Below are 26784 nucleotides of genomic sequence, written 5' to 3'. Positions count from 1 at the left end.
CGAGAGGAATGAGTGACGACGAACTTGCGAACTATGCGTACCTATATGTTAATGCCTTTCTACTATATGGATATACATAGGTAAAAGTACATATATATATACATATATCTATGTAGGATATGTTTCTAGATGCGATAATCTACCAACGACCACTCGCAAAACCGCGAGATCGTTGAATGGCCAATAGTCGTGTCTTTATGCGTAAAACCGTACTTATTCCTGTTAAATAATTTGTATCTAACATTTTCTATCACTCAAGCAACGAGAGATAGGAGATAACATTATTATGTATAAATATAAATATTTTGATAAGATATACTATATAAAATAATATAACATTATACAATAGGTCACAAAAGTATTCTCATCCGATTACACCGTAAATTTTAATCAATTGATATTTGCTGGTAATGCAAAATTTCTAAATTCTTATATAGAGAAAAAAATCTATATTTTAGGATTATTATATTTAATTTTATTAAATACTAAATGACAATAGATTATTTTCTTGTATTTTCATATAGGTACAATGTTATTCAAAAGTAATATTTTTTGTCGTGTTGATCTCTGTTATGTTTACGTTGTGTCTTAAGCCGCGCAATTTATTTCTTCTTCGTTCAATTTTTTTTCATCAATCGAACTGTGAGAAACAACTGAATATTATACACGAAGATTTCCAAATCATTACCATCCGGACAGAAAGGTGATATAGAAAAGATTAATTGAATGCAGTTGCTTCCATGATTACTTTAATACTGATGGTAGCAGAAGGTTTTTAAATTTAAAATTTTCAAATACAATTTCAGTAACATAAATAATGTTACTCTTTTCATTCGACTTACTCTTACAAATAAAATAAACTTCTGCCTTATATATGTAAATATTATATATATACGTATATTATATATTATAAAGGATTTATTCTATTTCGAATTTTTTCATCTTTCTTTTATCTCGAAACGTATCTTTTCCGAGCCGATCTCTTCGTCGGATTTTCGCCTTTCGGAAGGTTCCTTGAACGATCTCGTTCATTGAAGAGATTGGAAGGAAAAAAAAGAACGCGAAAATAGAATGTGTGTGTATATGTGTGTGCAAGAGTGAAAAGGAAAAAGAAACAGGAAGGAAAAGCAAAGAGTACCGGCACAAAGCAAAACCTTTAAAGGAAAATGCATCGCGATAGAAAATCTCCGATCGTCGAATGCAACCGCCTAATCAGTCTCCAATCGACAGGATTGACTCAGCTCCTTGAAACTCGCTTCCCGATTTCTTCGTTTTCTTTACTATTCCTGTCTTTCTTAGCATAGAAATCTCGAAAGAGATAGGAGTTCACGCGAATTCGATGCTTGAAGCTTCTTTTTTTCTCATGGCTCATAGATAAGTAAGTATATAAGAAAAACAACGTATGAGAGTATCGCAAGTATAATCGTGTTTTCCTCGTCGATGGAGTACACGAATAAGAATAATAAAAGTCTATCAATGGAAACCTACGGTTTCATTTAAGAAGCACGAGAAAGAACGTATCTTTTAATCATTTTAACTTACCTTCCTGTCTTCTCTCCGTCGTAGTCCTTAAAGCTGCGATGATTTTGGAGATGGTTAAAAAGCTTTTCCAACTCCTCGAGTTGTTCGCTTCTTGCCTGGGTAATCTCTTTCAAAATCTGTGAAAAAAGAAAAAAGTATAGATAGAAATAGGAAAAAAGCACGAATATCACTGTTATATTGTTATCGTTAATATCCTGTCATTAGATTTGCAATATTCATTATTAGAGTTGTTCTATCGTAGACAAGTTTTCAACGCTTTTTGTTCAAACAACTTGAACATTCGCATTTCGATTATCGATAAAGCAATATCGTAAATCTAATTTATTAGAATACCTATGCGTCGAATCCAAACAGTTAGGTATGTTCTTTATCGTGAACAAAAAATCTGTTGAAATGCCGTTACCTTTGGAAATCGAGCTGGCCTATCGTAAAATCTTACTTCTCGGGAGAGATTTTTGCATTCGCGGGAAAAAGCAAGCCGCGAAAAGAAGTTAAAGGAAACGAGCGGGACGTCGTTAGAACTACGGCCCGAAACAAATCTAGCACGTAATGTTTCCGCCGTAATGGCGTTCCTAGAAACGATTCGAGCGTAACCTCTCACCTCCATACGTCACGTTCACGAAGGGTGCTCTTTTGAAGGTGCGATCAGACGAGCGAGCAGTCGTTTGCGCGTCGCCGGAACAACGAGGAGTTATTTTCTTTCTTTTACACGCGAGACTCTCATCCTCCGAAAAATTTTTCTTTCATTCATTGTTACTTATTTCAATGGACGTTCGCATTTTTCTCTTAACTTTTACCTTTCCTCGAATTTGTTTCTCTTACCAAGCAGTTTGATTTTCTTAACTCTATCATGACTAAAATTTCATCCTAATCGAATTTTTTTTTTTCCATTACTTAAATTATTTTCATCTAATAATAATAGATAACTTTATATCGCTTATATATGTTTTCCATTACTTATTTGTAAAATAAATAATAAGCAAGTGAAATTTCATTTATAATAGCGTTAACGCGTAATATTTTATTTCTTTTAAGTAACGGTTTCAAAGAATTTCCTGAGAACTTATAGGAGCGGAAAAAATAACTTGTAGTTATCCTGAAAAAGTATTCGTAAATATAGACTAGGTGAGATGTTTAAAGACAACTATTTCTTTCGACGTTATTGTAGTTTGAAAAGTTAGTAATTCACTTAGTAGATCGTTGAGCGTTTATAAACTAACTTTTTTCACTTTCTCAATTTCTGAAACAATCCAACTGCTCAACGTTAGAGGGTTCCTCGAACTCTATCGACAAAATCGTTGACGATAGAGATCGTATCAAGATCGTAACTGGGGAAACGTGTGAAAATGTGACCGGCTTTCGATTCTCGGCTCTTCGCTCGATTTATTTGGGCTTTCGCACAGTTTTCGCATCGGACGGCGAATCGATGCCGATAAATTTACGTATCAAGTTTCAATCGTGACCGTGTACCGCGAAATAGACGATCGAGAGATTCGAGAGAAAGAGAAAGAGAGGTGGTGTAGCAAAGGGTAAAAAAAGAATAAAAAACTGGTAAAATAGAGAATGGAAGAAAAAAATCCGTCCTGGCCTCGAAAATAAAATCGGTTTTCCGATAACTCGTTATTTGCTCGCACAAGTGGCTCGCTGACTGGGCGAGCACGTCGGAAGCGGTTTTCGCGTGTAATATTATCGAGTTATCGGGAGGATAGAGAATGCCATTGATCGCTGCTGCCGTTGCTGGAGCCAAACAAACGGAGCCGAGAGGGGCTTGGAAGCGAGGGACGAGAGCGCGCATTGCGCGAGCACAATATATCCGCGTGATTACAATATGTCGGAGCTCGAGAGACCAATATCAACTTGAAGTCGGCTCAGCCAATGCTAATAATCTCCATTGTTGGTGCCTCCACTCGAATACCTTACGATCGGATACATCTTGTTTCGAAATTTCGAATTGCCTCGCTCGTGTTCGTCGTCGGTATTTCTCGTCTTGTCTCTCGTTTTGCTTCGCCGTAAAAGATAAAGAAAATTTATTTTCTAAGCTGGCACGATCGAAATTATATTTTAGAACGAAAAATAATGGCATAAGTATGGGAACTATGATAAAGAGAATTCTTAAGCTTCTTTTAAGAGATGCGTGCTTGGCGTATCGAACGTATATTTTAATTGCTCTCGTTGACGTATAATTATTGAAAAAAATAACAGTAAAATGAATTAAGATTGGATTAATCATGTAAAGTAGTCAATTTATATCTTTGGGAACGTTATTCTCTACGAAGCAACAAAAACGTTCCATTATAATTTCCCAAGGATCGTTGTCCTATCTCAGTAGGTATTGCCGGATGTTTAAAAGAGAAGTTGGAATAGCGCAGATTGTTCTACCTACAATGAAAGAAATAAAACCTGTTTACGTCGCTGTTTTTGTTGCTTGCTGTAGCAGCAACCTGAAGTAGCTGTTTGAAGCAGCAGCCTGAAGCAGTAACATTAGCATGAGCAGGCAGGCACTCATGGAGAATCGTCTTTCACACATCTCACACGAAAGAGACGACAAAGCTCGATTCTGTTTTAAAACAATTACGCGTTCTTTGGCGCCTGTTCTCCCACGTCAGTTTTATCCTCGCCATCATCATCGTCGTCGTCGTCGTCGTCATTGTCGTCGTCGTCGTCATCGTCATCATTGTCATCGATCTCGACGTTCCATAATACATGTCTATACGTATATGCCTACACTTTTTTCGTTAGCGTAAAAGAAAAGTAGGACAAAAATGAACTCTACCGTCTACTTTCTTTTTCTTTTGTTCATACGTCTCTTTTTTTTTGTTCTTTTCACGAAGTACAGTTATTGTCGATTACGTCGTCAAGAAATTTCGTAGAAAATTGAATACCTAGTCCCGCGAAAGTTGTAATCATTTAATTAATTTTAATCTTTCTTAAAAAGAATTAATAAAACATGAATGAATTATTCTATGTTACCTCTTCCAACTAATACAACGTCAGAGATAATATCTACTTCCGCGATAACATTAATTATAGGGAGGAGCAATGTTCGTTCTTATAATTACAGTACTAAAAGTACATTGTGTAGAATCAAGAGAATAACGCACGTGATTAACACGTCGATCCGAGTATTGACTGGAAAACCGATAACCTTAAAAAAAGGATTCCGTCAATCCTTATATAAATTGCAAATAATCATGTTGATATTTTATCCATAGTTCGATATGCACTATATGAATAAGACTCTTGTTTTATTGAATAAGAATTTTGTAAATATTATATAAAAAATCGCTAGAAAAAAAAAATCTATTCGTACGTACGTATTAAACGCATACGCATAAACTACTCGATATTATTAATATCAAATGAAATGTTCTTATCTCGTTTCAGATAGGTATCGAGATTGGGAGGTCGATGTGGCGCCGAGTTCTTTCTTCGCACGCACGAGTAAGTGTTGCAACGTAATACGTTTCTCATAGGGGTTTCGAGATACCTCGATAGATTTGGAATTCGTTTGCCAGGACGAGTGCATGTAAGCATCGACTACCGAGAAGTTTCGCAATCATTTCTGGCGAATCGAAAAACTCTCACGACGATTTCCTATTCAACATTTTTTCCATGCGAGTAACGAACGAACGAACGAACGAACGAACGTACTAACGTATAGATGTATATGTACGTAGGTACATACGTAGAAACGATCGTACCGTTAGAGGTCGGAGATCGTTTCTGGCATGACCTACCCTTGCTTGCTTGCCCCCGTTGCTATTGTCATTTCTCATTCATTTGCAAGTAGCCATATCGCGATTTACGATCCCTCTGTTGGTGACTTTTGCACGTTGTTCGATTCCGTAAGAGGAGAAAGAGGAGAAGAAAGAGAAGGAAAAGAAGGAAGAGAAGGAGGAGGAGGAGAGGAAACACTTTGGCATGCGAAAGAGGTTTCGAAGAAGCGTGCTTTGGAAACCCTATAAATCTTTGTCATATGTCATATACGTCTATAAACCAAAACGAAAATATATATATATATATATAGACACTATCTATAAATTTATTATCATCATATTTCTAATAGAAAACGTCGACGTTGCTCGGACTTCGGTACTCGAACATTGCGGTGTTTAAATTTGACGTTTAATAGATTTCAACTCGTTAAAAATAAAAAAGAAAGGTTACTTTAAAATTATCGAATAAGAATTTTAACGTTTTAATACTTTCATGTCGATGCTATTTCATCATACGCTTGATGCTTAGATATTTACATATTTCGAGATTTGAGTTTAAAGGATACCAAAATGAAGAAGAAGAGATCTGGAGAGAAGATCTTTACGAGTTACAACGACGTAAATCTGTAGAGAATGTACAATGAATTAACGCGATGCGACGTGACGCGACGCGTTGCACGTGTCCAATCATTTTATAATAAGAAGATGACACGCGGTAGAAAGACAAGACAGTACTCGAAGAAAATGGTCGAGGCATTGTATGAAGCTCGAAGTAGCGTACTTTTCAAAGGTGTTCTTGACTTACGAGATTTATCAGATAAACGATTCGTAGGTTCTTTGCACTCGACGAGATAGCTTACACCTTACTTTCTCTTTTCCTTTTCTGTTAACCCTCTCCCTCCCCTCCTTCACCCCTTCTTGTTCTCTCTTTCTCTCAGTTGATGTTTCAAAGAAAAAGATAAAGAAGTAGAAGATGAGAAGGAACAAGAGGAAGAGAAAAGAGAATTATAAGTGGACGACTTATATTCGAGTAACCGTGGGTAGACTTAGTATATCGTTCACTTAAATCAGTCATCACTAATTTTCATTGCATGAAGATAAAGGCACGTGCCGGAACAAAACGTTGCAGGTCATTCAAGATCGGATCGCGTTTCACGTAGAGAGAGAGTCTCTTAAATGGGAAATAGATTTTCCTTTATAGTTTATAATAAATATGTTGAGAGAAAAGAGTGGATTGGTCAGCGGACCAAAACCATAGACGGTTATTCGTATTTCATAAGATATACAAGTCTTGGTCGCGATTATCGCGTTGTCGCGAGGTATCGATAAACCGCACTGTTTTACGATGCAAAAAAGATCGAATGGAACGAGCACGTTTCAGTCGGTTGTTCAATTTCAACGTTGCAATGAGTTTTGCGGACTTTGGTCTAGCTCATCAGAAAGAAAGAGAAAGAGAGAGAGAGACAGAGAGAGAGAGAGAGAATCGCTTCGGGTACGTAACTCAGTCGCATACTTATAATACACGTTACTCATAAATCACTATGGAATTACTCGTTGTGCTAATATGGAAGATAACTAATTAAGAGCAAGAGATACCGCGAGCAGTAGAGATTCTAATTTAATGATCAAACGCCGACCGAATATAACGGGTATGGTGATTCCGCGAGATCGTAAATTACGACGATCCCAGAAGATTAAATCAATCGGGCGTCAAACCCTCCCCTCGACAAAGATAAATACAGAATAGTCTAGTGTTTCTACATATAATATCATAATAATTAATATTTCTCTACATAAAAAATTGAATAAAAAATCCTTAGACGTAAGTATGTTACATTATTTATCCATGTATTATATATAAAACGTACTTAAATATTTGATATTTCTCGAAATCTTTAAAATTAATCCGATCTGTGTATTTACAATTAAAATAAATAGTTTCATTTAATTAAATGATAGACAATTTTCAGATTTTTGAGATTACGAATAATATAATATAAATTACAGTTTTTTCTCTTAAACGAAGTATTTATCTTAACATCCAAGTGATTTTAGTTGCATGGACCACCCCATGTTATCTCTCTTAACAGTTTTAGTCGGCGAGTAGCCGATAGCGAACATAAGGTACAACGCTTATCGATGAAATAAACGACTAGATAAGAGAGTGCACTGTTTCGTTAATCGATTCTCGAAAGGGATTATCCACGCCGTGTTGTGTGTTTAATTAGCCGTGTAAAGCGAGGTGCTTGGAGAAGGAGAGGAAATCGTATTAATTAAGCACATCAACATGATCTCGGAGATATTTCAAAATTACAATATATATCAAGTTTCGATGTCTCTCTATCATTTTGATTGTACGAATGCGAAAAGAAGAATTTTTTTATTGAAAAATGAATAGAAAGAAGACGATGACAGATTAAGTGACAAAGATAAGAAAACAAGATATCGATAATTGACTCGTTTCAATATTAGCGAAAGAATAGAAACTCCCTTTCCCTCTTTCGTCCTTCATCATATCACCCTTTTTCCTCACTCTCCTTTTTCCAACTAGCTTGTAAGATGGAATTCCGTCGTGGCATATTCGTAATATGGCACGTTCGTTTATCCTACTCGCGATCGGCTTACACATAGCCAGAATACACCGGCATAATGTGATTATGCTAATGTGGAAGACCCCTCTCTATTCGATTATCTTCGAGTCACGCCGTGATTAGAAATAATTATTGGAAATAACCCATCGATCTTAGCGTGCTGTAAAGTGCGTCACGTTGTACTTAACTAGTATTGCCGCTACTCTAATACCCTTATTATCCATCTATCTATACTTTATTCTTTTAAAATTGCACGAAGGGCAACGTAGAAAACGGAAATAACACGATTAGAGGGAAGCTTTTCTTGTTGATGAGAAAACAGAATTATATAAGAAAAAAATCTTAAAATCCAAGGGATTTACCAATACTTTTGCTAAGTTTGAATTATCTTGATATTTGTTGAATTATTTTTAATGTCATGGTAATTAGATATCATTCACTATAATAGTCTAGAGAGTAGATTAGTTTTAAAACTAATTACGTTACGTTAACGTGTACTTTTTTTTTAAATAGCACAGAACAACTCGATTTTGTAATCTGAATCCTTCGAGGGATACCGTTTGGTTAAAAGATAGAAAAAAAAAGTTAGTCAAGGAGGGTTGCCGCTTTCGCTCGTTAATCGTGCGTCAACGTTTTAAGCTCGTACTAATTCGCTCGGCAATCCTATGAAATTAATGATTACAACGAACTAACCAACCATGATAAGTTAAACTTTCCTTAATAAATTTGAAGCGAACGAAAGGCTATCGATATAGGTACGCAAGTTTAAATGTTTTCTCTTGTTTTTCTTTGCATCTTTTTCTAATCGATTTAAAAATCGAACGACAAGGAACGAACTTTCGAATGTTAAATAAACTTTGCCTGAACGCGATTAGAAAAACATTTTATGTTGGTAATCGCGTTGAGAGGATCTCACGACGAGGATCGAAATTGAGAACGATTAAAAATTGATTTCTTATTAATTAGAAAAACAGTGCGTGTTATATACGTTGGCTTAAATCTTCAATCGATGGAAAATATCGTCGTCTCAAAGATATGCAAAGATTCGCCGTTTATACTTCTCAGTAATTAGGCGAACTCTCGACGCTTCGACGGAGAAAGTCGACGTTCAACAAGGGCTTTGAAAATTGCGAGTGTATAAAGGTTAACTACACCGAGCAAAAGGGAGAAAGAATAAAATAGAGAAAGGCTCGTAACAGCTCATTAGCCTTATCGTTTTGTCGATCGTTTAACCTCACACCTCTCTCGAGAGACTCTTCTCCTTGGGGAACATCGATTTGAAGGTATATCGCGGCTTAATCGTGTCCTAAAGTATCCACTTAAATGTATTGGAATTTCCAAGACTTGTAATTACACGAGTACGACGATGATAATAAATGCGTAATAATCATAAACGTTTCGCGTTAGTTGAAAACAACGTTTAATTCGTTCGAAAAAAGAAAAATGATTTCTTATTGATTTTATCGATTCTCGTTTGTCGACTTATTTTAATATATCCACGAAAACGTTTTCAGAATTACAATTTCAGAAACGAATCGTTGTAAAAATTGAAGAAAAATTTATCCTCTTTTTCTTATTGTTAGATCAAAGAAAACAATTATTCTTTTTTTTAAATTGTTTTTTTGTATTTGATAAATCAAAGATCGAGAAGAAATGAGAATCGATACTACGAACAGAAAAAGAATCGATCTTGAGTCTAATAAACATAGCTTCCCGCGACGTAAGACAATAAATTCCGCAAACGAGTGCCTAGCTCGAACGAAAGGTCGCTGTGAGGAACGACCGTCGCTATTCCTTCACTTGATTTATATACCTAGAAGAGATCGTGAAGATCGTTCGGAACGAGAGTCAAGAGACAAGTAGAATAAATGCCAGGATCGGCAGAGGATCATCCGTGGAAATTTGTATCAACGTTCGTCTCGAGACTTGCTTACTTTTTCTTCTTTTTCTTTTTCTTCTTTTACTTTTTCTCTTTTTCTGCTTTTTCCTCCTCTTCGTTTATTCGAGAGTCTTATAATCGTCCACACTTACGTTTATACTTTTTCCTGTATACTCGAGTACTTGTCACACGTATAAAATACTTTAACGCGATTGTTCTTCCCAGAAATGAGACCAATTTAATTGTGACAAAAAAATAGTTCAACGCCAAGTTCCTACGATCCATATTTATGCGTTTGGACATAGCAATGGTAAACGTTGCTCATTATAAGCCTATTTAAACAATATATTTTTAATAAAACATTGAAACGTTTAACCGTTTTAGCGGCACGCAGCGCGATCGCGCTGTTCGCGTACGTGGTGAAATATCCCGTGGTGTTTAGTCATGATCGTCAATTCGCAACGCGCTCGGTTCCGAATGTAGCTTTGAGTGTTAGTGTAACGCTTCTGATATGACTGATGAAACGAAGCGCAAGCGCGTCAAGCGGCATATTTTGACAAAAAAAAGGAGTAGCGCGATCGTGACGACCGACATTACTCGCAGATAAATGAACGAAGCGCTATCGCATTGCATGGCACAATCCGACACAGATTTTTAAAAACTCCTGGCACTAAAACGGTTAACGAGACAATAAAAAAAATCTCGACAGAGGAAATTCGCGATTAAAGATCAATTTACAAATCAACTAATTTTAAGTCTGTTTACGTATACGAATGATATTCTAATCATAATATAACATTTTGTAATTATCTTTCTTCGGATCTATCTATTTTCCACTAACTATATGTTATTTATCAATTTGTCAGTAAGAGGAAATCATTCAACGGAAATACTCGGCGGATTATATTCAAATAGAAAAAAAAATAATACGATCTGCCTACGCTTTTGATTGTGGTGGCAACCGGTAATCATTAAAAAAAATTTTTTTAGATAAAATAAAAATATAAAGAGAAAGGAACAAAGAGAGAGAAAAAAAAGAGACAGAATAAAACGAAAACATCGAACCGTTCAACGTGTTGAGCCGTAACGCTAGCTATAACAAGGTATCAAGTTGAAATATGATCAAGGTCGAAGTCGATTCGGCGAAACGTTTTTTTCTGTTCATCGAGATGCATGCATCGTGTAGGTTCACCTGTGTTTATTAAAGCTATATATGTACGGCAACATATGTAACCATTGTATATATATAAATGTACACACACACGCACACACACATGCATGCACGTACACTCACATAAATGCGAATACATCGAGAATTAGAGCGTGAATCGTTGATTCCGCGCTACGAGTCCACTCGCGATGTAATTAGAACCTGTCGACGAGTGCAAGATACACACTAAGTATCGATTTTTTTACTAGCCGCTAGGCAGCTAATAACCGCGTTTAATTACATTCTTACCGTTCATTTAGAACGGAAATAGGGATAGGGAAGGAGAAGAAGGAGGAAGAGAGAATGGAAGAGAACGCAAGGTTCTTGGGCGGGGGAGGGGGTTTCAGGTGTTTCCAGGTGTTCATATCGAAATCTAATGCAAATCGAGCGTGTCGCGCGAAATGAGACTCTCTACTTATGATCGTTTTAACAAGGAAAATCAATCTTCTCGTATATTTATGAGTAGGGCGAGTAAGCTACAAAGTTTCTCATTCGATAAATCGATCGAACGTAATTCCTTGCAATTTCAATTGCAAATGCACCACCTCTCTCTCTCTATCTCTCTTCCTCTCTCTCTTTCTTTCTTCCTTCATTTTTCTTTTTCTTTTGATCCAAACAATTTAGTGTAACAGTATTAATTTTCATTATCGTGCTGTAGCAACATCGTGACACGTTGTTTAAAATACGTGTAGCTTCGAAAGGGAACAATATGCGAAATGAAATACGACTGTTTTTTCTTTGATTTCAATTTGCGAGGAAGGTTCGACGTTTCATCCTCGCAATTAATACTTTATAAATCAATCCAGGCGAGCGAGAAAAAGGAGAGAAAATCGAGACTAACTCTCGTCGATTGGCTGTCGTTGTCGTAGGTCTGGCGATTATTCTTGTAAGTTCCTAAGCGCAAGTAGGCTCTCCTCTTAACGAACACTCGGTTTTAAGAAGGCGGGCGCACCTAATAATACCCTTTGCGGAACCGGTCGTAATTGCTATCCTCCGCGTGGAAATGGCCATTCTCGTTCGAGATAATCGATCACAGTCGCACGATTAATAAACGATAAAGTCGCCGAGCATTGCTCGTGAGCCGCCTACCTCTCTTTCTCTTTCTTTCTTCCTTTTTTTCTTTCTTTCTGATTTTTTTCTCCTTTCTTCTTCTTTTCTTCTTTTTCTTTCAATTTCTTTGTATTTAAATATTTATTATAATCTCTTTGTATTTATGTATTCATTTTTATTTTTATGTAGGAGTCATAGTTGCGTATTAAAGATTGAGTATATAAAAAAAAATTAAATATGAAAATTTAACAAATGAATTTATCTTAATATATGCTAATCATACAATCATATATTGCAAATAATTCGAGATTAATTATGACAGTGTAATTATTATTAAAAATATTAACCTCTGGAGGATTATCATTACGAAACGAGTAAGAACTCGGTCTTTCCACGAATATAATCGATCAATGTCGTAGCGTTAATAAGCTTTAATGTCGCTACGTTTTCTGCTTAAGGTACATAGATACGCGGTTAAACGGATTCGTGATATCCGATAGTGAGTACAAATCTACTAGCTCGCGTTCTCCAAGAGCGGACGAACAACTCTGATAAATATTGAATTAAGTCGAGTTCACCGGGAGGTTTCTTAGGTGATTTACCATGAGCTCAAGTTAAATCGAACCGTTCGTGAGAGCTTAAATCGTATTGCGTGTAACGGAAAATATTTCTGATTAATTTATTAAAATAAAAACGGTAGCGGAAAAACCATACCCTTCCAACATAATATTCCATAGAATGTTGAAGAAAAATATTTACGAAAAGATAAATAGACGATAAAAAATATATAGAAAAAAAATCCAACTAGTTAACAAAAAATAAGTTAAGTAGGTAAAAGTATAGGAAATTTTATGAATACAAATATTAAAATAAATTATTGAAAATAGAGATAAAAGGAAAAGAAAAAGATAGATTAAGAGTTAAAGAAGGACTCGAGAAAAGTGAAGAAATCGTTCGAAAAGGGTAAGGTAAAGGAAGAAGTGAGAAACACAGATAAAGAAAAGTAAAGGACAAAGTTGTGGCTAGAAAGTATAACGAGTATAGAAGAATGGGAGGGTTAGAGAGAGGAGAAGAAGGGGAGAAAAAAAGAAAGAGAAAGAGTCGTTTATATGCATTCGTGTAACACTTTAACTATGAAGCGGTTGCACAAGTGGGAACGCGACCCCCATAAAGCACCGTCGACCTCGCTCGTTTCCATGGTGAGAGGAGAGGGCTCCTTATTACCGGCCGGCTCTTAACTTGCTAAGAAAAGCAAGAAGCTACGAGCACGTCGACATCGGCGTGCCAATGTAATCGAAAGATTGATAAATCTTAAAAAGAAATCGCCACGGAACGAGACGACCGACGAGCTGATCGTGCGCCACTCCTGAGGAGGGACGATAAATAAGAGCTCGTTCTCTATGAGGGTGTGTCGAATATCTCGCATAGCGATACTAGACTTTGCACGAGTTCGCATAGCCGAATACATATCGAGTGAACTAATCTTACGCACATATCTTTGTGAAAACGCATACGAATTTATATGTATTATGTTGACAACTTTAGATTAGAATTACTACGTTTTTCGATAATTATCGAAATATATTAAAAATATAATTTAAAGCAGATTAAATATTATAACTTTTTAAAAGTATAAAGTAATGTTTAATATATATATGTAATATTTTAATGTTTGCCTCATAAATACAAGGAATTGTTGTAAAGTGTCATCGAAAAAATATATACCGGTGTAATATTCATCGATAATCTCGAGAGGGAAAGAAGGAGAGTAGGAGAAACGATAAGAAAGTACAACGTGTACACAACGTACAGGACTGAAAAGATAAATGCACCCATTGTTCCTAATGCTAATACTTTTTTACCCTTTTCTTCTTACGCGTAGTCTATTGCTTTTCATTCGTAGCATGATACAACGTCTATGATCCTGTGTGTTTCCTCGACGAGTTAAATTACGCGACGACGATTCTATTAAAACACGATTTGTCGGTTTGACGTGGCGTACGGAATCGTTAAGTACTTTACGAGACTCGATTATTATAATGACCGCTCGTAAGAAACGTATTTCAATCTTAGAGAAAGAAATAGAGAAAGAGAGAGAGAGAGAGAGAATAAGAGCGAAATTTAAGGTTTGCTTAGGTATAATAGAAATGTCCAAACTACGTCTCGATTTACCACGTAATTCTATTTCGAAATGACAAGATCGTTCACGAAGAATATTTGCAAAATAGTAGAACTTCCAAATGGTACTTGCAAATGACTGGAAAGTAATCGTATCTGAAAGTCTATTTAACGTGCTCATTACTTGTACCGACCGTATAAAAAGTTAGTGTACGTGTCATGAAACTATTATAGCGAAATGGAAGGGAAAATCCTGTTAATTTCTTTCCCGAGATCGATTGGTTAAGAAGGTGAGACTCATTTGCAATAGTACTAAACGATATAATAATTACTTATTTTATTTCCTGACGAAATAGCGCAATTAGCAATCGAACTTATCTCCATTTCAATCGACCTCGACATGCTGCAAGAATCAACCAACAGCTCAGCTTGACAAATTGTTAACTTCTCGATTCATTATTTCTGACGATCTTCATTGAACAGTTCCATGGTTAACTTTTTATTAACTTTTCTCATGATTTCTTCTTCTTCTACTTCTTTCTCTTCTTTTCTTTTACTTCCAGTAGTTATTTATGTGGGATGCGAACACCTCCAAACCAAACTTAAATAGGCATTCGTGAGGAGATTGGACGGTGGGCCCTGGATAGCTCAATGGTTAAAGAGCAGTCGCCCGGAAAGCGGAAGATCCGGGTTCGAGTCTCGGTCCAGTCAGTCCAACGGCCCAATTTTTTCACGAATCCTACATTTATAATGTTTATTATCAGAAGGATACAAAATTTATGCATTGACTATATTAGGAATAGAGATGGTATAAGTTGCAAGGATAAGAGAAGTATCTTATCAGAAGAAACTTATCAATCTAACGTTTAATCTATAAATTAACATATACATGTGGGATTGGAATAAAATTAGAAATATAAACGTTGAAATTTGAATATTCAAGAATAATCGAGAATAAGTAATAATTATTGTAGAATAAATATAGAAGTAAGAAACGTTGAAATACGAATATTCAGGAACAATCGAGTATAAGTGAAATTGTTTTTCTATTAGGCAGAAGTATAAGAAATGTCTTCCTTTATTATGATAGGATAAATATAGAAGCGAGAAACGTGAAATGAGAATGTTTGAGAACGATCTAATATAAGTAAAAAGTTGTTTTTCGGTTAGGGAATGAGAGAGTATGTGTGTGTGGATGTGCTTAGCGTGGATGCGGGGAAGACAATAGGAAAATAGTGCATAAGGTGAGAGAATGGGCAGAGGGGTAAGAGTTGTATATTAAGAGTTTTTTATGAAGAATTTTATATCAAGAGTTTTGTATGAAGAGTTTTATATTAAGAGTAAAGAGTAAAGAGTATTAACGAGTGTGTGTAAGAGTATCGACGAGTATCAGAGTCTAAGAGCATATTAAGAGTAAAGAGTAAAGAGTATTAACGAGTGTGTGAAAGAGTATCGACGAGTAAAATAAGAGTTAGAAGAATAGATTAAGAGTTAAAAGAGTATAGTAAGAGATAATAAAGTAAGTCAGAGTATTTGTAGGGAGTAAAAATAATATTTCCTACATACATAATATATTCTAGTTTAACCGATGACAATTTTCTAAGATATGATATCGTTCATATTATACATAGAGTATAAATACTAACCGGGTGTAATAATGTTTGAACTATTATATTTGATATGACAATTTCAATTTTCTCGTACGTGATGCATTAAACTAGTTTATCGTTATGAATCCCTCGAGCTATAATTTGTGCTGAGGTATGAATTATTCTTACATTCTGCTACCGATACAGGTAAGATAATTGAAGTAAGTCGATGACGAAAGATGAGCTATGAATAAAAAGAAAAGAAAATTCATCTTCATGACGATGTTATATAGGATGATTTCATGTCAATTTTCAGTAATTTTTTTTCGATATAGTTCTTATGTTATTAAGTTGTTTGATATGTGGTTATAAGACACACTGCATTTCGTATGCGGTTAATTCTTTTACTTATTAATATCAGTTGCTGTATCACGCTAGCCATTTTACACGGGAACAGATGGAGATATTTAAATAAATGTCAATACCTTGTGGATACGCCGTCGGCTTCTTTACGATCGGTCGTTAGAACCGATGTAACGTATGTACATCCGGCGTTTACATTTTACGACTTCTTCTTCATCCTCGTCGTCCTCTTCGTCGACTTCGTCGTCGCTATCATCTTCCTCTTCTTCTTTTTATTCTTTTCGAACTACCAGTCCTTCTCTTCTATCGACACAACTAGCTGTGTCTTTCATTTTTTAACGTCTTCAAGATAAATACCGGATTTCGTAGAAAAAAAATAATGATTAGATACTACGCGATGCACATTTTTCCCCTTTCTTTCTTCCTCTCTTTTTTCTTTCCCATTTCTATTTGCGTTATTTCATATTTTCTTTTATCAGGTAAGATTATATTTCACGTTAAATATATTCTCTATTTCTCATAGTGTCATTTATTCTTGCAAGAATCCACACAAAACGAGAAAGAGAAAGAGAGTGAGAAAGAGAGAGAGAGAGAGAGAGAGAGAGAGAGAGTATTCGATAGCAAAGCCTAATCTTGCTCATTGCATCGTTCGCAAGCTTTTCTCGAGCCACCGTGTACTTAACGCGGAACATTTCCAGTAGCAGCAAAGTTCAGATCCGTGGCGAGCGAGGTTAGCAAGAGGGATGTAATTTATAGGTCCATACGGCAGGATATCGACGACAAAAGCACCAAGTAGTTCTTTCACTGGATTTTATGTTTCCGAATAGGCGACTTCTTTTCCTTCAAGCAGATACTCGTTTATTTGCTTTCTTCGGTAAGACCCCTCGATCATCTTCAGGTCTCTTCGTTGCTCAAGAAAGCGTTCAAGTAATTATCACTTTTAACACTAGTTTCACAATTTTTTTCACGAAAAGAAAAAAATCGTAATATATCACAATTTTTCTAAATCGAATTAAAATATAAACGAATTGCTCGTTAAACTCGTCTTACGTCAGGTTCAACAAATATTCAAATAATTTGTTAAAGAGGCAATGCTTGTGAATATCAATTAAATAAATTATATCGGAGAAATAATGGGTGATATTAGTATGTACAAGATATACCTTTTAACAAGGATAAGTATCATTTAAAAGGATAGATTCTTTTGGATCGAACAATCTTCCTGAAGGCAACCCATTATGGAGTTTATCAACATCGAGAGAGCAAAAAGAGAGAGTGAAAGAGAAATGGTGGGCTTCGTAGAAAGGCGAAATTGTGCAAAAGAATGCCTTTATTACTCATTACTGCAGACGTTACTCATTAACGCTCTGCTACGTATTATCGCTCGTGGCTTCTACTACTTCGTTGGCCGCCCATTGCGTAACTCACTAACGTCAGGATGCATACATTTCTGTGGTAAGCTAAAAACAACCGTTCTCGTGGTTTTACCAATAAAAAAAAAAAAAGAATGATTCACAGTGTATCGATGTAATATACTAAACTCATTTACATTTTTTCCCTCTCTAATTTTCCTCTTTGCTATCTGTTATAATCTTATAATTTGATATTAGGTATATCTTCTTCCTCATAAATGTTATACATACGTTCTTATTACAGGAACTTAATGTTTTTTTTTCCAATTCAAAGTATGAATATATCCTATTACCAATCATGGTAATTAGGAAGAAGAGTATCGAGGAAAAAGTGAATATTGTTGTTCGTTAATTATTCACTTCACTTTCTAATACGTTAATGAATATCGATACATAAAGATTACGGTTTAATTGATTCATTAACGTGAATCTATTTCTGATCTATATCGCAATCATGTTAATCATGAATCACTATGAGCTAAATAAAAGGGCCACTCTTACGTTCGGTTGAAAAGAAACGTAAGCGTTAGCTTGATTTTCTTGCAGTTTAATTTACGACGTCAAAACATTTGCTCGGCCGGCGTCGTTGGCTTCGACGCCGCCACATCCGCTTCCGCACTCGTCACGAGTTGCTCCTTTTTTGCCATCCTTGGAACTCGCAACATCCCCTCTGATCCCCTTCTCTTCCTTCTCTCGTCTTCTTTCCACTTTCGCTTTCGTAACCTGCAAAGTTTCTGCCATAGAGCAGAGGAGAGATGTAATGGAATTCGTTAGGAATTTAATTTCGCGCCGCAACCTTTCTCCCGACGTCGTAGTCGGCGTAATCGTCCGGACACAGCAAGAGGGAAAAATTGTCAGGATGTACAAAACCTGTGCTGTGGTATCGTACGAGATCATACATATATACATATACATATATATAGATATATACCACATACGACAAAACAGCTGCCAACCTCGCTGGTACTTTCTCTTTATTTTTTCTTCTCTTCTCTTCCAGACTCCTCTTCTTTCTCTTTCTTTTTCTCTATTTGTTTTCTTCTTCTATCCCTTCTAGTCTTTTTTTCTCTCTCTCTCTCTCTCTCTCATTCTCATACCGTTATCCACCTGTGTAACATGGCTAGGACAACTTGTTGGCACAATTAAAAGAAAAACAGACCGAGAGGATCGCTACGTAAACGTACATTGACGAGGGGTTCCTTCCCTTCTCTTCTCTTCTCATCGTCGTTTTTGTCTTGATCGTTTTTTCAAACGAGTTTTTCCATCACGTTGAGTTTTTTGAGAAAGACTAGACGAGACCAAATCAGACCAGTACCCAAGGAAAGTTTCGTCCAACATATGTGCCAACCGTGAAATAAACATAACAAAATCAACGGACCTTTCAAAGTTTTTTTAAGGTCTTCGTTAGTTGGTTCTATTTTTTTCTTCTTCTTTTATTTTATCTTAAAAAACGTGTTAGTCAATATTAATGATAAACATTAATTTTGAAAAAGACGAAAATAATTTAACAGATGAGTCAACGTAGGAGAATTGAAGAAAGAAATAAGAAGAGGAAAAAATAGAGATAGGAAACTCAGCATCTCTCTTTCGTTCTGGAGGATCCGTTAGACCACGAGCATCCACGTATTATAGGCGTTATCCACCTGCCAGTCCCGGAGCAGAAACGCTACGCCTTCGATATCTTGGATCTACAACCCTCTCTCTCTCTCTCTCTCTCTCTCTCTCTCTCTCTCTCTTTTTCACTCTGGGAAGAAGGAACATTCTCCAATTTCGGAGTCCGGCCCCTAGAGTAAAAAGGGGCCCACTATAAAACGAAGTTTATGCATTCGACTCGACTACAACTTGCCTACGTCTCCCGATAGAAGGTTGAAAAAAGCCTCTTAAATCTTAGACCACATCAGTCTACCATCTTCATTCTTCGTTGACCGCGATCTTATTTCTGTACCTGAAGATCCCTCAAAACTATGTGACTTCTTTTCCAACGTATTACGAAAGAATTTTTTTTTCTTCGAAGTAAACTGAAACGACCATTCGAAGAAAGAGGGAAAAGAAAATAATGATTCAGAACTGAAATATTTTCCTGGGAACCAACGCAAAAATAATTTACATGGTCAACGGTGCAAACATTAAGAAAAGAATAAAAATAATTATGATTAGGGGATAAAAGAAAAAAATTGATACGCTTAGAAGACTAATGATCTTGTTTAAAATTTGTTCTCCACACATCGGCAAGCAATTCATAGATTTTCGAGATAACTTTATCCAACAGATTCGTAGGAATTCGATGAAAAAAGGTAAAATTGTGATATAGCTCATAGCCGATAAAGTGTCGGATCGTTTTCCGGTCGTTGGAGGGCTCTTCCGTCGCTTAGAAATCGTCGATCGTCTGCCAAGCTTGGCTGTTAACCGGACTTTTACGATCTTAGCCGTTCAGTGGAGAGAAAGCGAGCACGAGATAGAGAGAAAGAAAGAAAACTGATAAAAGAGAAGAGAAAAAGAGGAGGAAGAGGAATCGTACGTAAGGGGACATTTCCGTGGTACGTTGTTTGTATGCCGTTCGTGATAGCGACTCGTATACGGTAACGACCCTTTCGTGTTTCCGGTATGCGCCATCTTTCCTCCTCTCGCCTATCCTCCCTCAATCCTTCGATACGTTCGATGCTTCTTTCGATTCTTCCAATATAATGAGTTGGAAGGTAAAAAATAGGAAGGTAGATAGATATGTACATATGCATTATATATGTAAATATATACAAACGAGCTATCCCTCTTGCGCGAGAAATATCAACGAACTATCCACCTTCACTTCTCGTATACTCTTTTAACAAACATTAGAATGCGTTAGAGAATTTAACTTCAGAGAATCAAGATAAATTTTTTGAGGGCTAGTTTTGTTGCCCTTCATCATCGTAGAGCTAAAGAAGGAAAGAATTTTTTTCTTTAAGTTGTGTGGGTGCATAGAGGGAAAGATAGAGCGAGTTTGAGAAGGATGGGTAGGGAAGAAGGAGGGGGAGGGGGAATAGAGAGGAAAAAACCATAGGAAAGGAAGGCAGCGAGCATCAGGGTACAGGTCAGTTTTGTGCCAGCTGCCTTGCACGCGCTTTGGCAGTACAGCACACGTGACACACGTGGTGCAAACGTTTCGTATTCTTTCTCTATGTGTTTCTCTTTCTTCTCTCTCTCTCTCTCTATCTGTGTTTTTTTTTGTTTTTTTCATTTTCTTGTTCATTCGACGCAACGCCTAGATGGTTCCAAGCTCTAGCCTCGACTCTACGCGTGGACCGATCGTAAAACGTAACGGAACCTGCCGAAGAAAATCTTCCAACGAGAATGGTACGTACCGTTAGCGAACGATCGTAAATATCATAGATAAAGCGAAAGGCGCCTGAGAATGTTCGGTGGATTTAGTGGCCGTTGTATTAAAAACTCGTCGTCGTACTCGTCTACGTCATCCTCGTCGATACTTAAATGGCGATGCCGCGATAAAATTGATTGCTTCATTTCACGCAAACAACGGACTATGGACTTTCGTAATAAGAGACTCTTTTTTGCAACGTTCTAAAAAATTATTTTCTTTGTCTCCCTCTCTCCCTCTTTATCTCTCTTTCTGTCTTTCTGTTCTTTTATTCTTTCGTAGATGTACATCGATGACACTTTAACACAAAGCGCGAGTACAATTAAATTCTCTGCCAGAGCGTAACTCGCTTCTTCTTGAACGACGTAATGCTCTCATCGAGGTAATCATTGCTATTATTGAACGATACAGCGTGTAATTAGAGAGACCAGTTGGTTATTACTTGATAGAATACAAACGGATCGTTTATGGTAGAAAATTGTGCCAGGTATATATATACATACGTTTTCCATACGTTTGACATTTGCTAATGTTACGAGTCACTTTTCTTAGGCGATGGCGTGAGATCATCGTCTTTTAAGAGTACTTGCGTAAGTTTGAGAAAAATTTTTTTAATCGAGTGATACAAATCGACTTTTCGATGCCAAGAACAGTCCAAAATCTCTAGACCCAATATTCTCAGGTAGTAAAAAGTAAACCCAGGTATACGTAAATCTGAAAAGTGTGGGAACCCTAAGCAAAGCTATGTAATCGAGACCGTGAAAAGTTTGTGTTTGATGAGGGATAGAAAAGAGGGTGGAGACTGCGGCAGCAGGTAGGGAAGAGAAAAAATGCTGATAATCCTATAATAACGCGGGAAAGACCAGTCATTTCAAAAAAGAAACTTTGTAGCGTGATCATCCCTTTTTAGTAGGTCGACTCGACGATTTGAGACCCTCCTAAAATCCGCTTTCTGAAGGCGTTGGCTCGACTAGAATAGAAAAATTCCACTGATCTTCTGGAAAGGATTTATTTGTTCGTTTTTATACATTTAAAGAAAGAGAAATAAAAATATTGAACTTTTCTAAAAGTGATGAATCGAGTAGACAAGTGTATCGTAGTTGTCGGTTATCTATTTCGGATTTCACTCAGGCTATTATCGTATATTCGCAACAACTTGGGCATAGACGAGGCGCCGGTGAAAATCGATGGGTTTACCTATTTAAACGAAATCAATTACGGCTACCGACAGGACTACCGGCGCGTAATCCAACGGCTCTTATGCTTGACTATGCGAGAACGCTTCAACGGGGTGCCGCGTGGCTCTCGTCCAATGCCCTTACAGATATTGCGAAACGCCGTTGGCATCCAATCAGGTCGACGGATCGGACTTGTAAGCCCGTGTCATTAGATTGAATTAGTCGTTCCTGGAATACGCTTACGGTCCTTGGCATCGTCTTTCCCTTTCGTAATTCAAGCTCCGATAAACGATCTTCTATCGTTGTCCATTATATTTACATATCTGTGTATGATCCATCTAATGATTTTTCTACTTAATCATTTATCATTAATCTTAGCGATTAATATCAATATTATCGTATATATTAGAAAGACGCATTTAAGGGAAAAGAAGATGACTTCTTATCTTTCCGATCGCTGTGTATTCTCGTAAAATGGCAGTTCTTAGAAGCTCGCCTTTTCGCTCGGTTGTTTCTTCTTCTATTTTCCCTCTTATTTTTAACGGCCAAGGAGATCCATGACAGTGTGACGTTCCCTCTTGTCTTGTCTTTTCTTGTCTTGTCTTGTCCCGTTCTTTTCCATTGCCGGAAGCGTAAACGTGCCCTGTTTTCTCTCGACGGTAATGGCCGCAGCGATCCCACACGCGTAATTGTTAGCAACGAAGGAAAAGATCTTTATCGGCTGCGGCGTCATAATTATCATCGTGCCGGTGGTCACTTGTGCGTTATGCCGCTTTACACCGCAGCCTCGATGCTCGTCGTATTTTTCCTTCTCTTTCCTTCTGTCTGTATCTCTATCTCTCTCTCAATCTGTCTTTCTCCCTGTCTATGTCTCTTTATGTTTTTCTATCTCTCTTGCGGAATGCTAAGCGATCTTCTGGCGGCACGCAAACAAGGCGTGTCTTTAATGAACTCAAACTCTCGCGCGGCTCGAATTATATTTCTTATTCGCGAACAAGTCTACGGAAGCAGAAATATCGGAGGGATTAAGCGGCATCGTCTTGCCTATCTACACGAATAACCAACTTGATGTTTTAAAGACTCGCTTGTTGAAGTTACGCGAAGCATAATTAAAACCACGAAGCACTTTACTATTTTTTAGAAAGTGGTTTGAATTAACATTCATGAGTTTACAGACCTCAGAAAGATAAATATATTCTTTATTTTTTTATAATGTTTGGTTTAATTAAAACTTTTTATTTTTAAAATACTGGAAAAATTAGAAATAATTAAGATATTATGAAATTTTGGAAATCTACCGCCATATAAAGGATTTTATAGGAACTCACTCCTAACAGATATCTATTTTATCGACATACTTAAAAAAGCAATTGTATTTATAACACTTTTTTTTATTTTGGAGAAATAATTCTTATTCACATGTAATCGAAAATAGAACTTACTTAAATTAGATTACTAAAAAATTGGATTACTAAAAAAATCACTTAATTGTCACTGTACTACTCTATTTTTAGGACACTGCAATTTTTCAAGAAAACTACCCACCGGGAGATGTCACTAGCACGCGGTCCTTCGCAGACTTTTGAATGCTTCGTCGGTAAGCATAAAATTACAGATAACGCTCTTATCGACGAATTTCATCCTCAATTTTGTTGCGTATCAGACATCGGTACAGGAACTTTTAAGAAAACTGCAATTTATTAAAGAATGATGCGCATCATTCCTGTATACTATTCCTCAATTATTATTAACGTACATTTTAACGTACTTTTTATATAAAATAAATAAGTTTTCCAAACGCTCTTATAATTTTTAAAATTTATAATCATAAAATAAGTTTTTAAAAAGTGCAAAAATATAAGAAAAGCGTTCATAATTTTGAAATAAAAGAAAAAAGAAGATAAATGCAAATTAATTATCAATTACAGAATTAAAAATTTGATTGTATATTGAAGAAGAAACATAAGGTTGGAGTCAACGAAATCGTGGGTATCGGGTTAGCAACTGCCGACAGATGGCGATAAATATAGCCGGTGGCGCCAGCTGGCGCGACAAACGTCTATCTTTCTTTCGTGTTAACGGGGACGCTCGACGGAAAATCTATGAAAAAAAATAGAAGTTTGCTGAGTAGGATAGAAAAGTGGGGGAGATTCATCGAATGGGGGCGGAGTTACGGCGCACGGCGTGTTTGCATCACGAAAGAAGAGGGGAAAAAGAGCGAGTGGCTCGCGCCTGCTCGGCTTTTTCCGCGCGATCTTTTTTCCCCTCCGCCAACTACCCCTCATCTATCCCCTACACTATTTGTAAGTCTCTCTTTTACCACCCCCCACTGTACCATTCTTTCTCTTTTTCTTACTCTCTTTCTCTTTCATAGAGTTCCGTCGAACTACTAGGCGGGGTTCGAAAAACGGTTTCGCGCCTCTCGCGGAGGGGTAATACAAGGTGGAGCTAGTGACGCGCGGAATTCCGGAATTCCGCGAAAGGCAAGAAACGACGGAAGGGTAGGGTGAGTGTATTGCATCGATGGTGGTAGGGAGGAAGATGAGAATGCTCCCGTTCAAAGTATCGAAGGGGAAAACGACGAGCGGTTCGAAGAGACTGATCGCAACTTCGCCAGTTCAACGCGTGTCAACCCTCTCTCGAGATACGCTCCTCCTCATTTCGTACAAACTGCTAGTATCTTTGACTTATTTCTTTTTTTCTTATCAGTTTATTTCTTATACAAACATTCTTTTTTCAATTTGAACAACGTGCAGTGTTCTTAGAGGAAGTTTTATCGGAAGCATATCGTAACGAGTGTTCGATATACGTGTATTTCTTTCACGGTTCGTATACATACATCCACGTTCTTTTAATTCTGCGTGGGAGTACGAGATTAATTTCGTATCCGAGTATCGTTCGTTCCCGTGCTTTTACACGGCGTATAGTCATCGTCGTCGTCTATCGGTCATTCTTCTTCCACGTTTGCCGTACGTTCGTTCGTTCGTTCGGTGAATGGTTCAGTGTTTTGTTTGAAAAACAAATCCTCCACAAGAGAGATCAATCGAGGAGAGAAGAAAAACGAGGAGAGAGAAAAGAAAGAAAGCCAGAGTTCGAAGACAAATCGTGTGTTTATGATATCAAAAAGTTCTTATTTTCGCAAGAGGTACTCTCGTCTCTTTTAAAGGGAATGAAACAATAAGGAATGTCTTTAAATGAGCAGCCTCGTTCTCATCGTCGAGCGACTGTTCGGAGTCTGTCTATCTTTCTCTTTTTCTTTCTTTTTCCTTTACTTACTCTCTTTCTCTCTCTGTCTCTATCTTGCACTCTCTTAATCTCTTTCTCTTTCTCTTTTCCTATTTGTTTTTCTGTTTCTCCCTAACCGACCACGAAACCGATCGATTTCACAAAGTAGGAACGATATTCTGTGCCAATCGGAGGACGCTATCGCGTCGCGTTTTTCAGCCTAGCACCTTTCGAGACGGTATAGCCACGTTATCGTTTACAAGTACGGCGCATGGCAAACACTTGGCGCGAACGATAAAATGGAACAGTTTCGAAGCGCGCCAAGCAACCGCGTGAGCCTTTCTTGATCTTTTCTTTTTCCAATGAGCATGTCTCATGTTACTTGATGATAAAATTTTCGAAGAAGAATGTAAGATCAAATCGATCATCTACGTCACTTAATTTTATTTTTTGCGTTTATTGAGATTTCGTCAATGTACTATAACTAACTTGCTTTATCTCTCACTCTCTCCCTTTTTTTGTTTTTCTTTTAAAAGAAATACGTCGTGATAAGTTATTAAATAAGTTTAAAAAAAAATCCTGTTCTTATTCTTTCTTTTTAAACGAAGTTGCGAATCTGTTACGTGGAAAGTGCAGCGCACGCGACACCAAGATCGCGCGACGCGTGCTGAGAAACGCGTATCGAGCCTAACCATCCCCCACCAGGACTTTTGGTGGGAAGCTGCTGAATATCCCCCACCAGAAAAGCTTTCGACTCCCCGCCAGTTTGTAGCGGAGAAGGAAGAACGAGGATGGAACGATCGATGAGTATACGCAAGATCGAGTAAAACGAGAAACCCCTACTCTGTTTTTGGTGGACGATGGAGGAGTGAGTGAGGGGGAAGTGGCGCAAGAGAGAGAGAGAGCAAGAAACAGAAAAAAAGAACGAAAAGGACGAAACGAGAAAGAGAAATAGAGAGAGTGAGATAGAAAAAGAGTAAAGGGAGGGTGCGAGCAAAAGAGGGGAAAGATCGACTCACCCTCTTGTTTACCACTCCCCTTTTACCAACCAGCGGAGCGCACTCCTCTCCCACGTAGCGGCGCCAACCGACGGGATCTTTGTTGGTCGTCGCGCTCGAGAGACTCCGTTTTCAACGCCGCCAAGTGGCGAGTGCGCGAACTATTCGTAAAAAAATGTGGTGGGGATAGGATTGAATGGTGGGGATAAGCGGAGAGCGGGTAGCGTACGAGGACGGAGACACGCTGCTCTTGGGACGTGCAGAACATCGGAGTGGCTCGCGAAGGACGGCAGCCTCTTTTCCCCTCTCACTTTTTCTCCTTCTATCCCTCTCTTTCTCTCTCTCTTTTTCTCGCACGCGAAATCTCTCTTTCTCGCCCTTCCACCCTCACTTTTTCTCTCTCACTCTTGCTTTCCTTTTTACTCACTAACACAATCTTTTTTTATCCTATCCTTCTCTTACTCCCTTTCTTTCAAATCGCATTTCTCTCTATTTCTTTCTCTGTCTCGCGCGCGTTCTCTGTCGTTCACTTATACTGTCTATCTCTTTCTTTCTCGC

At 37.3% G+C, this 26784-nt stretch overlaps 1 protein-coding gene and 1 long non-coding RNA gene across 3 annotated transcripts in view; one reads left to right on the top strand and one right to left on the bottom strand.

Annotated features, from left to right (window-relative positions):
* LOC122521279 overlaps positions 1 to 5829 on the top strand; it is a 48560-nt gene extending 42731 nt beyond the window's left edge. Inside the window, exon 2 of the long non-coding RNA XR_006304724.1 lies at positions 4927 to 5829. This is a non-coding gene — a long non-coding RNA (uncharacterized LOC122521279). The remainder of the gene's footprint in view (positions 1 to 4926) is intronic.
* LOC122521273 (UPF0489 protein C5orf22 homolog) overlaps positions 1 to 26784 on the bottom strand; it is a 443816-nt gene that overhangs the window by 72747 nt on the left and 344285 nt on the right. For both annotated transcript variants that reach the window (XM_043641860.1, XM_043641862.1), the window contains one exon: positions 1543 to 1658. In XM_043641860.1, coding sequence (XP_043497795.1) covers positions 1543 to 1658 — 116 coding nt within the window. The remainder of the gene's footprint in view (positions 1 to 1542; positions 1659 to 26784) is intronic.

This window comes from Polistes fuscatus, unplaced genomic scaffold (assembly GCF_010416935.1).
Source record: "Polistes fuscatus isolate 324 unplaced genomic scaffold, CU_Pfus_HIC Scaffold4, whole genome shotgun sequence".
In the NCBI taxonomy this organism is placed as follows: Eukaryota; Metazoa; Arthropoda; class Insecta; order Hymenoptera; family Vespidae; genus Polistes; species Polistes fuscatus.
This window is presented reverse-complemented; position numbering and strand designations above follow the sequence as displayed.